Consider the following 16,015-nt stretch of genomic DNA (forward strand, 5'->3'; position numbering starts at 1 on the left):
AGTATGTACTCATTGTGGCATTTATGGACATACCATGGATAAATGTTACAAGTTACATGGCTTCCCCCCTGGATTCAAATTCACAAAGAGGCCTTATTTTTCCCCAAGCTCAAGTGTAAACTATGCTGCTCAGACTCATGGAGAACATTTTTCTGCAACTCCACAAGTTCCTTAGCTGCCAATTACAGTAGAACAGTGTCAAAAGCTTCTGGAATTCTTGTAGACAAATCCTCATCAAGCTTCCGCCAATCAAGTAGGTTCTTTACCTGCTCCTCAAGATCACCTTTTCTCTCAAGGTTCAGGTAACACTCATGCTTTCAGTATTCAGCATTCTGTTTTTCATTCAAACCTCAACTTATCTAAACTCAAACCAAATCCGACAGATACTCCTTGGATCATTGATACAAGAGCTACTGATCACATGGTTAATCTCCTTTCTGTAACAAAGCTCATCAAACATCTTGGTTGCTACCTCATCTTTATTAACTCTTATTGTTCCATACAGAATCTAATCACTTGGAAAACGATTGGAGTGGGTGAGGAAAAAGAAGGGTTGTTCCATTTGATTCAACCTGTAAGCAAGCTTTCTCCAAACCATAGTGTTAATTCTGCTATTCTCAAAACTCCTTCAACAGACATATGGCATTTTAGGCTAGGTCATTTGTCTAATTCTAGAATAAACATGTTGCACAATTCAGTTCCTTTCATTTCTGTTGATTCAAATACAATCTGTAATATTTGTCCCTTGGCAAAACAGAAAAAGCTTCATTTTCCTATTAGTAATAAAACTTCAAAGGCTCCTTTTGATCTTATTCATGTTGACATTTGGGGTCCCTTTTCTCAGCAATCCACAAATGGATCACATTATTTTCTTACTATTGTGGATGACTTTAGTAGATATACTTGGGTTCATCTTATGCATCAAAAGTCCCAAGCTAGGGTTTTTATTCAATCTTTCTTCAAACTTGTAGCAACTCAGTTTAATCTCAAGATAAAAATCTTGAGATCAGATAATGGTGCAAAATTTCAAATGGAAAATTTTTTATCTTCTCAAGGACATCAACTCAGTTGTGTAGAGACACCTCAACAAAACTCCATTGTTGAAAGAAAACACCAACATTTACTCAATGTTGCTAGGGCTTTAAGGTTTCAATCTCATTTACCTCTTTCTTTTTGGGCAGATTGTGTTTTAACAGCAGCTCATCTCATCAACAGAATTCCATCTCCTTTGTTGTCTAATAAATCTCCATTTGAATTGTTGTTTTCTGAGCTTCCTTCTTATTCTCATCTAAAAGTCTTTGGTTGTTTAGCTTTTGCCTCCACCTTATCTAGATATAGACACAAATTCCATCCTAGAGCTACTGTATGTGTTTTTCTAGGTTACCCTCATGGTATGAAAGGATATAAACTTTTAAACATTCATACCAATTTTGTTTTTATATCTAGAAATGTCGTCTTTCATGAACATGTTTTTCCTTTTGCATCAAAAGAATTTTCTTTCCATTCAGATGTTCAATCAAATGATGCAATCAATAATTCTCCTTGGTTCAATAATCTTCTCTATATCAGTGATGATACTTGTCATCATTCATCTCCTATTGTAGAAGATAAGTTGCATGATGATTACTCCACTCATGACATAGTTTCTCATGATTCTCATAATCATCATCTATCTTCTCCCAACATTAATCATCAATCAGATTCTATAGCAGAATCATCTATCATTCCCACCAAAACTCTTAGGAAATCAAGCCGCACCAGGCAAGCTCCTAGCTACTTGCAGAATTATCATTGCCAACTTGCTTCTTCCAATACCACTTCATCTGATTCTATGGTTGGAATTTTTGATGACACTATAATTGATAATGATAATGCAAGTATCCCATATTCCCTTTCTTCTGTTTTGACCTATGATCATCTTTCCCCTTCCCATAAAGCATTCAGTTTATCTCTTATTTCCCACAAAGAACCAAAATTTTTCATCAAGCTGTCAAGTTACCTGAATGGCGTGAAGTTATGCAGGCAAAACTTGATGCTTTGCAAGCAAACAATACATGGGTGTTAACCTCTCTACCCCCCGATAAGAAAGCTATTGGTTGTAAGTGGGTGTATAAAACCAAGCTCAAGGCTGATGGCAGTATAGAGAGACACAAGGCTAGGTTAGTGGCAAAAGGGTATACTCAGAGTGAGGGTTTAGATTATCATGAAACATTTTCCCCTGTTGCCAAACCTACTACTGTTAGATGTCTTTTAGCTATTTCAGCAGCTAACAATTGGTTCCTTCACCAATTGGATGTCAACAACGCCTTTCTCCATGGAGATCTTGATGAAGAGGTGTATATGATTGTTCCACCTGGTTTTTCCATCAAGGGGGAGTCACAGGTGTGTAGATTGACAAAATCTCTATATGGTTTGAAGCAAACCTTTCGTTAGTGGTTTTTTAAGTTCTCCAATACACTGGTTGCTCAAGACTTCATTCAGTCTAAAGTTGATTATAGTCTTTTCACTAGAAATGAGGGTTCAGTTTTTATTGCCCTTTTGGTTTATGTAGATGATTTTGTCTTGGCTAGTAACAACTCTGCAGCCATCAACCAGTTTACTTCTTCTCTCAATGAGAAATTTAAACTTAAAGACTTGGGGAAGTTGAAGTTTTTTCTTGGCTTAGAGGTAGCTAGATCAGATAAAGGAATCTCTTTATCTCAAAGGAAGTATGCATTGGAGATCCTTGAAGATTCTGGTTTATTGGCTTCTAAACCATCTAAATTTCCTATGGAACAGAACCTCAAAATTTCTAAGGATGCTGGTTCCTTATTGGCAGATCCAACTAGCTACAGACGTCTCATTGGCAGATTGATTTATCTCACAATCACACGTCCTAATTTAGCTTATGTGGTTCATACCCTCAGTCAGTTCATGGATCAACCCCGGTAACCTCATTTAGATGCTGCTCAAAGGGTGTTAAGGTACCTAAAGGCTTCTCCTGGTCAAGGGTTATTCTTTCCTTCTTCGTTAGATTTTCAAGTAAAAGCCTTTTGTGATGCTGATTGGGCTGGCTGCTTGGACACTCAAAGGTCTATCACTGGTTATTGTATTTTTATTGGTGATGCTTTAGTCTCATGGAAGTCCAAGAAACAACAGACGGTTTCCAGATCATCTGCTGAGTCTGAGTATAGGGCTATGGCATCCACTTGCTGTGAGGTTACCTGATTATTCAGCTTACTCAAGGATTTACAAGTTCTTCATCCACAGCCTGCAGCTCTTTTCTGTGACAGCAAGGCTGCAATTCATATTGCAGCTAATCCAGTGTACCATGAACGCACCAAGCACATAGAAATCGGCTGTCACCTTGTCAAGGAAAAGATTCAACAAGGTGTTATACATACCTTTGCATGTTTCTTCTGCTGCCAACTTAGCTGATATATTTACCAAACCTCTTGGTTTTGCACAATTTAGTGCTTTGCTGTCCAAGATGAACATACTCAATATTTTTCATCTTGAGGGGGAGTAACAGCAGCTCATTATCTCATCATCAACAGATTATTCTTCCTTATATTGCATACGTGTATATAAGTTAGTTTAGTTTGTTATATCAACTAGTTAGTTATATAAGTTGGAACCGTTATGTTGTTAGTATATACTCTGTTATTTGAGTTGTAAAACAGAATATATAAACTCATGTATCACTTTGTATTCTTGAAGGTTAATGAGATCAGTTTTATCTTCAATTTTTTTCTTTCTTTACAATTTGATAAACCTCAGCTTCCAAAGCTGTGGACTCGCTGGTGGCCCAGCCCAAGTGGCTATTCGGATCCATGCTGGCCCGCGTATTCGCCATTGGCTGTCCTTTGTTCTTTATTATCATGTCAGTCAGTCACTGGGACATGCTATGCTCTCTCGGCCGGCCAGTATTTTTACTGGAGAGAGCAAAATCAATTAAGTACTCCATCAATGCTATGCTATCTTCAAGTAGAGATATTCAAAGCAAGTAAATGGGGGGTTTTCGTATTTGCTCGGAGCAGCAGTAAATGTTATTAACTTCATGGTCCCATATCCATAAAGCCAGTAACCGGATTGCTTCGGTGGGGCTTAACGAGAGAGCTTTTATGAAAAATCTGGGACATGGACGCCTCACGCCTACCATTTCCTTCCAATTAACAGCAGCAAACACCACGTTGCTGAGTTTTATCGGCAAATGAGACAAGAGGAATAATCTAAGAAAATGAGATCGATCACAGTTCAAGAAAATGATAGGACCAATCCATATTATACACGAGCAATTTGTATAACGAATTAACCTCATAGCCCCGAGTCTTCCCATCCATTCCCCTTCTACATATCAAATATATATTGATAGATACGAGAAAAATGGACGAAAAACACAACGAAACTACTATTGCTACGTACGGACGGAAGCAACCTCTTGGAGAATAAAACTGCTTCAGAAAATAAAAATAATAGTACACACAATATGGAACCATTCCTTGTTGTGCTATCTGGGTTGTTGCCTTTGCCGCAGAAAGAATACTCTGAAACGAATCAAATTAGAAAGCGATGCGACAATGGATTAATAGTAGGGAATTACAGGAGGAGGAGGAGATGCATATGATACTCCTATAACAGGCGGAAGGGGCGCGTTATTAAATGAGGGTGGTGGTGGAGGCGCGTTTGAAAACTTGGTCGGCGGAGGATGGTGGGATGACGGTGGATGACGCCTTTGTTGTTCAGGAGGTGGGTATGGTTTTGAGCGGTGGTGGCTTGGGGTTGGTGGTGATGGTGATGGCACTGAATGATCATGATGGCTTGGTGGGGGTGGTGATCCCGGAGTAATGCAACCAGATGGTGGCGAAGGAGGTGGGGGATGATGCAATGGTTCAGCCAGTGGAGGTGGAAATGGAGCTGTTGAATGTTCATTTGTCGGTGGAGGGGGCGGTGGCGATGGTGGAGAATAATTATGATGACTTGGTGGTGGGGCTTCAGCCGACTGCTGAGGAGGTGGTGGTGGTGGTGAAGTGTAACTATAGTGATGACTTGGTGGTGGGGCTTCAGCCGACTGCTGAGGTGGTGGTGGTGGTGGTGGTGAAGGGTAACCATAGTGATGACTTGGTGGTGGGGCTTCAGCTGACTGCTGAGGAGGTGGAGGTCGTGGTATGTGTTGATAGGGAGATGGAGGAGGTGAATGTTTAGGCACTGGGGGCACATAGGGAACTGGTGGTGTAATTGGTGAATCTCCTTCACTAGGTGGGGGTGGTGTGAAGTGGTAATGATTCGATGGAGGTGGTGGTGTGTAAAGGTAATGACTTGGTGGCGGTGCAGAATGGTGATGGCTTGGTGGAGGTGGTGTGGAATGGTAACCACTCAACGGAGGCGTAGCCGGTGGTGGTGAATGCACAACTGATGGTGGTGGTGGTGGGAGATGCGTCCTTGGTGATACCCTTTGACTGGGCGACGGTGGTGGTGGCGGTGGGAGATGCGTCCTTGGTGATACCCGTTGACTAGGTGGCGGCGGCGGTGAGGTGTAGGACTCTTTGGGAGGAGGTGTTAGTGAAAGATGTGGTGGTGGCGGAGAGCGTGATCTGGTCGAAGGCGAAGACTCTGATGTTGGGGGTGGGGGTGAAGGAGCGACAAATGGGCTTGGCGAGTGAGCTCTACGTGGAGGTGGAGACCTTGGTGGTGCTCTTCTTGGCCTTGGTGCAGGCGAAGGGGAGCCGCATTTGAAGTTGCTGCAGTCTACAGGGCGAGTAGCTTCTGAAGAAGAACATTCCCTGGAAGATCGTTGATCAATCTTGGCAGGGATGCAGTTCTTGCGTCCGTTGGCCACAACCCTTCCACCAGCAGAAATAGCGGCACACTCTGGAGCCTCCCCAGTGAAATAGTTGAAAGAGTAGGTGAAGTTTTGCAACCGAGGCAGCTGGCACACACTTGCGGGAATAACACCCGTGAAGCTGTTGTGGGCAACATCCAGCTGCTCCAGGCTCTTCATATTACCGATAGTTGAGGGCAGCGATCCTTGAAGATGATTGAAGCTCACATCAAACACTGTGAGATTCCTCAGAAGCCCGATCTCCGGAGGCAAACACCCAGTGAGATTGTCATTCAGGAGGATGATCTCGTTGAGAGTGTTGCCCATCTTTCCAATACTGCCCGGTAAGCAACCCCCAAGATCGTTGTTGGCAAAGACCAGCACCGAGACTGGAGAGTTGCCAAGGTTCTCTGGGATGCCAAACCTGAACCTGTTGTCGTTGAGGAATATGGCGTCGAGATCCTTGTCGAAGAGCTTGGAAGGCACGGGGCCTTCGAACTCGTTGAATCGAAGATCCAAGAACTTGAGGGCTGGCAAGGACAGTACCACCTTAGGGAACTTGCCCACGAAGCGGTTGTTGCTCAGGTCAAGCTCGTAGAGGAGCTTCATGCGGCGGAAAGTATTGGGCACGACGCCGCAGAAACGGTTGGAGTTGAGGTGGAAGAGAGCGAGATCTGCGAGGAGACCGAGCTCCGGTGGAAGGTAGCCGGCAATATCAGCGTGGTTGAGGTCAATGCCTGCGACCACTCTGAGTGAGGCATCGGCACGAGATGGAGCACAGTAGACGCCCATGTAGGAGCAGACGGCTGAGCCATTCCAGTTGGCAGTGAAGTTTAATGGGTCTGAGAAAATGGCTGATTTCCAAGCTTGGAGGGCAATGTAGGCCTGCCGAAGCCTTGGGTTCTCAAACCTCAGGTTTGGATCTACAACCACGGCCAACTCTTCATCTTCGTGGGTTGCAGAGCAGATCTGGAAGAGGAAGCCGGAGGAAGTTGAAGCGAGCAAGAAAAGAACCAGAAAGAGGCTAGGGCGAGGAGTAGACATGGGTGGCGGTGATGGTGGCAGAAAATCACATGGAGAAAGGTGTTTTGTCTCGCAAGAGATACGCTGTGAGTTTGGACAGTGTGCCCATCCCTCCTCCCCAAGCTTTCTTTTTATATGCAAAGCCCCTTATCCTTTCTATTCTATTGCCTTTCCTTTTAGTTTATACTTTATAGAGTTGATAAATTTACAATATGAGTTTACTACAGTGGTGGGTGGGTGGGTTTGCAAATGCAGGAGGAGGGAGGAGGCAATTGAAATCACTTTTTTATGTCCTTGGTTTGTCGTACATACAATGAATAATGACATGCTGGCACGTCTCAGAGATTTAGAGAGAGAGAGAGAGAGAGAGAGAGAAAGAAAAAGAAAGTGGAAGGCAATGAATTATGAAACATCAAAATGTGTTATGGTTGAATGTTGATGAACGGGAGTTTTTAGTCTTTGACTCTTGAGGACGTGTCTCTCTGTCTTGTCACACCGCCCGGCAGAATTCAACTGAGACAGCTGAAATGTAACTGGATTCATGCACTACTTTTTCACAAAAAGGCAAGCAAGAACAAGTATTTTATTAGCTTACTTAATTAATTACACGTATGTAATAAATACATTTTATAGACTGTAGGGACGTTGCTCCGTCACGGGTATCAACTACCCTCTCCGCACCACCTGCTTAAGAATAAGAATGCCGCCTTTTAACTTTCTCTTTACAACTTTTTACAAGCAATGAAATGCAAATAGATAAGTTTTTTGATCTTTTGTAGTTTTGTTGCCAGGGAGACATGGGTCCCACTTATACTCTGTCTCCACGATCTTCCAAGACATTTTCAAATGCGAATCTTTTTTCAAATTGAATATCTAAATTCCAACCTAAGACGCGGAGTCCGAATAATTACTAATAATCCACTTCCATAATTTCCCATTTTAAATGAATAAAGAAATTATGGATACTGAGGACAAGAGTCACCTCTGTTTGTTTGGTTTGGTCATCCCCCGACGAGCGATCTGGGTGAGTTTAGACTTTAGAGATCACACGCGTCATCTAAAGATTCTTCTTTTTTACTTCTTGCAATTTTCCATTTTTATCTATAATAAGAGACACTTTCTTTTTCTAGGTAAAATAAAATAACCATTTCATCAAACACCACAAACAGTCTTTATAGATTAAGACTAAGAAGAAAATGGGAAATTGATCAAGCCAATCCGGTTTTATAATTCTTTGACCAAAAGATAAAGGTGGTATGTGACGTTGGGTGATTGAACAATTGAAAAAAAGGGTGCACAACCGATGAGCCGATGATTATGTAAGACTGTTGATGGAAATTATCTTTCCTACATCCTTGGACAAAGAAACACGTTCTGCAACTAGTCCGAGCAAACGAGAGAACAATTCTCGCTTTATTAAGGATGATAAGAACAACATTAACAACTCTTTTAATCAAAGGATGCAGGCCAACATTTTGTTAGATCTGTTCCTAGCAATTCCCAAAGGCATCTCTATGTGAAAGATTTGAACAGAAACAAGGGAAAGTTTCACAAATTACTTCGAATTTCACGGAATTGCAAAGATGTTCAATGAGAAGTTGGTTCAGCTATTCACAAATTCCATTGCTAAGGATGCTTATAAATTCCTGAATCCAAACTTGACTCACACAAGAAAGGGTCCCAGAATCACTAATTTGCTACTTGACTGACTACAGATGTGTTAACTCTTCTTGGCAAGCCGGGGGAGGCTGATCCAGTCTTTGTGCTCCTCCATCGCTAAAGATGCGCATTTATCTTGTAACTGATGTCAATATATTTTGTGCTCGTATGGCTTATACACAACTAAAACCTTCTGCCTCTAGTCCCACAAGTATCCTTCCTATACAAATGCATCTGGGGGGGCTGCTTCTGGAATCTGGGGGAAAATAAAATAAAAGAAATATCAGTTACACTACAAAAGTGTCTTCAAATCAAGGCTCCAACTGCGAAATAATCATTCACATGTAGTTTTTTATTTTTAGTTTCACAAATCACATGTAATTTGAGTAAACAACAATTGTATTTATAAATCGCAGAAAAAGTTATAATGATTACTTTATTGTGAATTCTTTGCTATTGTAAGCTATTATTGTAATTATTATGTGAAGGATCATTATTCATCATTAAAATGGCCACACCAGTTTTTTAGTACATTGCTGCACATGTAGAATAAGGTGATCCATAAATCTCCAACACTGACAAAGCCATTATGTAATTGCAAGTCGTGCCTACAGTACATAGCACAAATTTAATCCTTTTACCTCACCAGGATTCCATTTCTCTTTTAACCAAATATTCAAGTCCCCAGAAACATTCTCCGTTTGCAAATTATTCCTGCAGAATTCAGAAACGAACCAAATATAAATATGAGAATATGACATTGTTTAAACTCAAACACAATAATTTGTTAACTTTCAATTGCAAATTCTAGTCCAAGAAATAAAATAAATAAGACTGATTTTATTCAAGATGAATATCCCAAAAGACTACAACAAATATCATAAAGAAAGTGCATCAAAGCACTGAGGAAAGACATCGATGCCCTCAATTTTAATGGTTTTTTTTTAACTTAAAAAAAGGGTAAATGTGATGATATATGTGGCCATACATGAAGCTATAAAGGTCAAAACGTTTCAAGCCAGTCAAGTATGTTGTTTGATTCAAGCGTTTTGAGTATATTAATGAATTAAAAATAGGTTACAGATGCATCATTTAATATTTTCAAACCTTCATATTATGAAAAAGGAGGGGGGCGGGGGTTGGGGGGAGGCTATAACTATTTATAGTTACTCTTGAAACACAAATCAGTAAACTTTGTTATGCGAGTGGAAAGAAATTTCTGATTTACTAATACTTCCATCTATTAGCTTACAAACAATCTTATTAGTTTCTCAACAAACTTACACCAACTGAACATCTGTGCTTGCTGGTCCACCTGCACTAAAGTTATGCCCATTTGGAAGGATGGGCAAGTGGTTACTAGTTGAACTGGAAATTTGTGCAGGTGCTGCTGGAGGAGAAAATGAGTTACTTCCAGCATTTATGCTACCACTGTTGCTGAAGCCTGCAATGCTGGACGTAAAGGAATTTCCAAATGTCTGAGAAGGAATTTGGGTGCTAAACAAACCTGCCATATCACACCATCAGAAGCACTGCAAAAACATCTACAGGAGTAATGCAGGAAAGGAAACCTTCAACTATTCTACCTTCACTTCTAAATGGAAAATTGTTGGCTCCAAATGCACTTGATGTCTGGCTAGAATTTGGGTTAGCACTTAGTTTCCCAAATGCATTGTTTGAAGGTGTAGAGGGCCTGAAAGGATTTGCTCAACAAGTTTTTAAGAGCCCAACAGCGATAAAAGAACTGGATTTTCCAGAAATCCGTATGACCCTTTAGTAAGACCAGTAACCAAAGCTGTTCTGTATATCAATGAAAACTAAGATTTCTGAGATAACCACAAAGATTTTAATAATTGATTCTTACCTTATTCCAAAACCCATATTTTGTGATGCACTTAGCTGACTAAAGCTCGAGACTGAAGGAGGGTCACCATTTTTGGCAGTCAGTGGTAATGCATTTGGTTTGGCCAAAGAAAATGGGATTTGGCTAGCAAGAGTTGAGTTTGGTGGAACTGCATATGGCTTATGGAGGAGATTATCAAACTCAACCAACTTGGAGCTGAGTAAATTCCTCTCTCTCTCAACCTGTAGCCAATGTAATTATTAGCTCAGTAAAAAGCAATGCTATTTATCAATATGAACTACAACACAAACATCTCTTGTACTTTTTTAAAGAGAAACAGTCAATAAACATAAGAAAGCAAGGAAGTCTCAAATAGAACAGAGCAACAATACTTAATTGCCAAAACTAATCTTCTTTCTTTCTTGCGGCCATGGAAAAATATTGGTACAGATGTCATATATTGGCATACAAACCAATTACAGTAACACCAATGGAACCACATATAGGTTGGGGCCTTGGGGAAAAGATCTCCCAAGTATTATGCAGTTAACCGCTAGACTGCGAAGAATACTTCATGAAATGGTGGAGTAGCAGAAACTATAGCGTATGCTCGGAGGAAGCATCACATTATATATTATATTATAATAAATAGATATCTCTCTTGACTTCAAGACTTGAATGGAAAAAAAAAGTGGGGGAGGGGATGGGATTTAGCCTTATTCTTTCTACATCTAAAAAATTCTTCCTTTTTAAGATAATACTAGGCGCCCACTAATGGAGTTGTCATTGAATGGATACCTCAATTTAATATGTCTACTTCTTATATATTCTTTTCTTTTTACTGGTTATTGTTACATGGCTATTCATTTTATTAAAACTACTCTAGGAGTACATAGGCCCTACCTTAAAACTAGAATGCCTAGGCATGCTTGCTTAGATGGTGATGATAGAGAAATCCACTGTGAACTTGACAGTATAGCTTAAAGCCATGGACAAAGTGACATCTCTAAAAGTGAAACTACTCTAGGAGTACATAGACCCTACCTTAAAACTAGAAAGTTATTTTCCTTTTCTTTTTCTTTTTTTGCCTTTTTTGCTCAACATTAGCGATAACTAAAATGCAAGTACTTTAACTTTCTGAAATACTTTTTCAATCTAGGTCTTAGTCTTTGATTACCTCCAGACCTTGCATGCTTTCATATAATAGTGTTATTTTTCAGAAACTATTTGTATCAATCGGCAGTTGGTTGTTAGGTTTTAAGCCGTGTATTGAATGAGTTTGAATTTCTTTTTCTTATCCTGAGGGTTGAAGTTTAATGATTATATTATTATTATTATTATTATTTTTCATACTCCGGGTGCCCAACACAAGGGGTGCATTCTATGGCGGAAATGGAGGGAAGCAATTCTTGCAACAACTGGTTGCGGCAGCGCTTGTGACTGGTTGGAACTTGGTGTCGACGACAATAATACTTCTAGGTATAAGGTTGTTTATTCCGTTAAGGATGCCGGACAAGCAGCTAGCGATCGGAGACAATGCTGTGCATGGAGAGGAGGCTTATGCTCTCTGGGGCGATGGGGAAAAGTATGACTCAACAAAGCAAGGTTGGAATACATCATTGTACTCGCAGGACATTTACTCTTTTAATGATATTTTCCGATTACTTATTAAAAAATAATGCTTTTCATAAGGGACACAAACTTCACAATGAGAACATAAAAAGGACATTCACCCTCTTACTAACTGAATTTCCTTTATAATAGGGAAAAACATGTATGATCGAAGAAAAGACTCATGTGGGCGTTAGAGCATTGAGAGGACCTTTCTTGCATGTACTAAAGTGAGAACGTTGGCTTTGGAATCAAAACACACCGATCAATTTGAGGTCCAGTCAAAATATTCTCAAATGACTTGCTTAATGCTAGTTAGTCTAAACATTTTAAAGTTTGCATTTATTTTAACATTCAAAATCATAGTTCAAATCTCAATAAACTTACAGCTAACCTGAAAACTGAAAAGGAGGTAAATAACTGTTCCTATGTGTTTCCTTTCAAAACTATGTTTATTACTTTCTAGTCAGTGATTGATTGGACTTATATTTTCATCTCTAAAAGATGTTAACAAAGCGAAGTCCTTCATTTTAAGCTTCCCAAAAAAAAAAATCGATGTAAACTTGACACATTGTAATACAATGCAACAGCTAAATTAATATATTCCCAACTTTCCAAGTTTCAGTAACTTAAGAAACTCAGCATATCCTCATCCTAAAATAGTTAGTAAATGTTATAGAGTTGAATTGAAAGAAGCATGCACAAGGTGAATTTCAACTATCAAACAACTATAAGGGTTAAAACATCCTGGGAATGTTTATAAACGTGCACTTGCAGAAGAGTAAAATGTGGTATGTCAGATTTTCTCACTATAGACTGAAAGCTCAACCCACGTCTAGCATCATCATATGCTGCTGCCCGCAATTCTTCATGGCTAATATCACCAACAATTTCACAAGGTCCACTGCAAACAGAAGAATTCCAAACTCATGCCACAGTTGGGTTTTCATCCTCATCAAGAGGTCAGAATATGGTAGACTTGATAGTAGTTCAAAGAAATATGTAAAATAGAAAACCAAATTGCTTATTCCATCCTGTGAAAAATTTATAATTATTAAATTTTTTCTGAGATTGCACATAGTATAATAATTTAAATAGCAGGACATTCTTGAATTATCTGTTCTGCAACTGAACTATATATATATATATATATATATATATATATATATTTGATAAGTAGTGTTGTATATATCAAAAAGCGCAAATTTAAAAGGGCGCAACCTTATTACACAGGAAGTATAACAAAGAACGCCTAAGAGCACCCAAAAAAGACCCTACACTCGCAAGGAGCAAGCACCCACAAGAAACCCAAAGAGACCCACCAAATCGACCCTAAAAAGCAAACACCCACAAGGGCTACATCCCAACAGAAAAACCCAAAAGGAAAAAGGCTACAACACTGCCCTTAGTTGCGAAATCCCTAAATCCCTCATCACCACCTGCATCAACTCCGACTGCATCAATACTGAACTATTTTAGATGAACCATGACAACAACATATACTTCAACTTCTCTAAAATGCACAGCTTTTTCCCAATTTCTATATACAATAGGCATATTCAACTTTGAAGCTGTCCAAAGCCAAGTAGGAAAACTCACCTGCGAGACAATTTGCTCCATTTTTGGGAAGTTAGAGTGTGTTAAATCATCACTTATCCAAAAAGTTTAAACTGATAGAAAGAAATAAATTTAATCACTTAATCAAAACTTTAACACTCCCCCTCATGTGTGGGCTCAAAATCCCTCCCTTTTGAATATGTGAGGCCCAACACATAGAATATTTTAATTGAATGGAGGTAAACTGACGAAATCAGAATTCGAACTCAGGAGAGTTAAAGTATTGATTAAATGATTAAATTCTTCTCTTCCTAATCAACTTAAAGGATAATTTGTAATTTAACATGGTGAAAATGACTAATCCAATCACACTTCCTGAACCAGCAAGCCACTCACCAAGGGTGGTTTTACGACTAATCGTCCCTGCCAACACTTTAACAAGGTTCCTTATCTCTCTCTCTCTCTCTATTTTTTCTTCACGAGTGGAAGTGTGAGACAAATCCATTTGAAGAAAGCTTGCAGTGCAGACCCTGATTAGTGCTCACAACCAAAGTTGTTAAGAAAATTGATAGTAGTTCTTCAAAATTTCTAAGAATAACCCCACAAAAAGTCATCTAGGATATCATTTTTCAAAAACACACTTACCGCAATTCCTATTAGTTTTAAATAATAAAAGATTGATGGCAGCAACTGTGCTTGATTTGGTTATTGAGACATACTTTCTAGAATGAGCATAGCACGTAAGCTTCCAAAGTGGTCTTTCATGCTCAAAATCTTCAGCAATTTGGCGTCTGCAAGTCTCAGGGTCTGTGCATCTTCAAGTACATTAATTTAAATTGGATCAGGTAAACCGTTTAAGTCATGAAGAAGAACTAATGCAAAGATATAGAGCTACAGATAAAGAAAAGCATAACTTATATATAGACAAGTACTAACTTATGATTTGCAGCTTGAGTCTGATTATCAGATTGTCGTGAAGCACCAGCAGTAGGTGTGGAGGTGGAACGAGTCCATGTGTTTTGAAAAGGCTGTCCAGAAGAAAATTATTATCAACAAGCATAAAATGAAAAAATAAAAAATAAAAAATATATATATTCTCGGTAACAATAGATGCACTGGAACCATCTGGAGCATGTTAACTCAACAAACTTTTGGAAAAATCATGTCATCCTTCAGTTGGTTACATTCTTAATGACTTAGATGCCCAAGTAACAATATAGAATCCCTTTCTTTAGGCACATAAGTAAAGATTTAGGAAGGGAAAGAACCTTAGATTGGTTCTGTTTTGATCCAAAATCTGTGGCCCGTTTTGAAGCAGAGCTGTTCTGAACACCAAAACCAAAAGGATTGGGCTTCTGCTGTGGTTGTGAGCTAGTTTGAGTCTCAAATCCAAACGGACTTGGCTTTTGCTGTTGATTTGAGCCTCCAAAGACATTAGATTTTGGGTGTTGCTGAATCCCGTGAAGATATCTACACGCTTCACCATATCGACAGCTGAAAGAGGTAGGGAAAAGATTGAAAAAATTGAAAATAAAGGAATGAGCAAGTACACAACAAGAGAAGTCCATATCTAAGTTGAAAATGAAATTAACATCTAATGCATACTTTAAGTTTGTTGACAACAATCATAATTTAAATTAACATCCCACATGATAATAAATGCAAAACTGAACGCATAATAAAACCTTAAGGCAGAAACAAGACCGAAGTATCAGGCAATATAGTAGGCACAGCAGCAAGACAGTATGAAAAGAACATTCTTATTCTGATTGATTACAACAACAGATCTCTACGAAAAAGAAAACAATTCGATAGGAGATAGCTACTAAAGATTCAATGACAAATTACCTCACTATATTTAACAGGAAGGTCTAATCATAAGCTAAGATTTGCGTGCTAAACAAATGGAAGAATTAAAATCTGATATTAAATTGAACATGGAGAACAGATTCAGAGAACAAAAGGGCTCCTTCATTCAATGTCTAGATATATGAATAGCTCTAAAATAGGGAAGCAAAAAATAGAAAAGAAGAGTGGAAGAAACCTAACCGGTGTCCCAGCAAAGCAAACAAACAGAACAAATATACAAAAAGGAGCGATAAAGCGGATAGAATTGAGTGCTCACTGGCCACGCTGAAAGTTTCTGCAGGGTTCGTTCTTACTATACTGCATCTTCTCCTCTTTCTACTTCTCCGGGGACTGGGGAGAGACGGAAACAAAGAGTACGCCGACTGACTACTGACTACTAATAAATATGGGACAAGGTTTCCTTATGAATTCGAGAAATTTTTTTCAATTTAGTCTATAAGAATAAATACATATCCTATATTAATATGTGAGATTTACATATTTAATAGCAAAAATAAAATTAGAATAAATTTTATTAAAAATTTATGTGTATTTCACGTATTATTAAAAGAATAGACACTGATAAAAAAAAAATAACACATTAATTTTATAGATTAAGTTAAAAAAAATTATTCTAACCCAATTTAAAATAAATCTATGTCCATAAATATGTA

The 16,015-nt window shown here is 38.9% G+C and overlaps 2 protein-coding genes across 3 annotated transcripts; both read right to left on the reverse strand.

The window, feature by feature from the left end:
• Positions 1-3,999: 3,999 nt before the first annotated feature.
• LOC132190207 (leucine-rich repeat extensin-like protein 2) lies at positions 4,000-7,015 on the reverse strand. The gene has a single exon (XM_059605120.1). It carries the CDS (start codon positions 6,842-6,844, stop codon positions 4,565-4,567), a length of 2,280 nt encoding a protein of 759 aa, XP_059461103.1. The 5' UTR covers positions 6,845-7,015; the 3' UTR covers positions 4,000-4,564.
• Positions 7,016-8,357: 1,342 nt separating this feature from the next.
• On the reverse strand, positions 8,358-15,745 carry LOC132189468 (zinc finger CCCH domain-containing protein 46). Of its 2 annotated transcripts, none has more exons than XM_059604205.1 (10): positions 15,619-15,745; positions 14,762-14,987; positions 14,430-14,521; positions 14,213-14,308; positions 12,747-12,840; positions 10,347-10,567; positions 10,069-10,175; positions 9,767-9,989; positions 9,129-9,196; positions 8,358-8,738 (listed from the first exon to the last, which is right to left on the reverse strand). In XM_059604205.1, the coding sequence occupies exons 1-10, from the start codon at positions 15,663-15,665 to the stop codon at positions 8,656-8,658; spliced, it is 1,257 nt and encodes a 418-aa protein (XP_059460188.1). In that variant the 5' UTR covers positions 15,666-15,745; the 3' UTR covers positions 8,358-8,655. The 2 variants fall into 2 exon arrangements, with proteins under 2 accessions (XP_059460188.1, XP_059460189.1); XM_059604206.1 differs by having other exon boundaries at positions 9,124-9,196; positions 15,619-15,744.
• Positions 15,746-16,015: the final 270 nt, after the last annotated feature.

This window comes from Corylus avellana, chromosome ca8 (assembly GCF_901000735.1).
Source record: "Corylus avellana chromosome ca8, CavTom2PMs-1.0".
Lineage (NCBI taxonomy): Eukaryota > Viridiplantae > Streptophyta > Magnoliopsida > Fagales > Betulaceae > Corylus > Corylus avellana.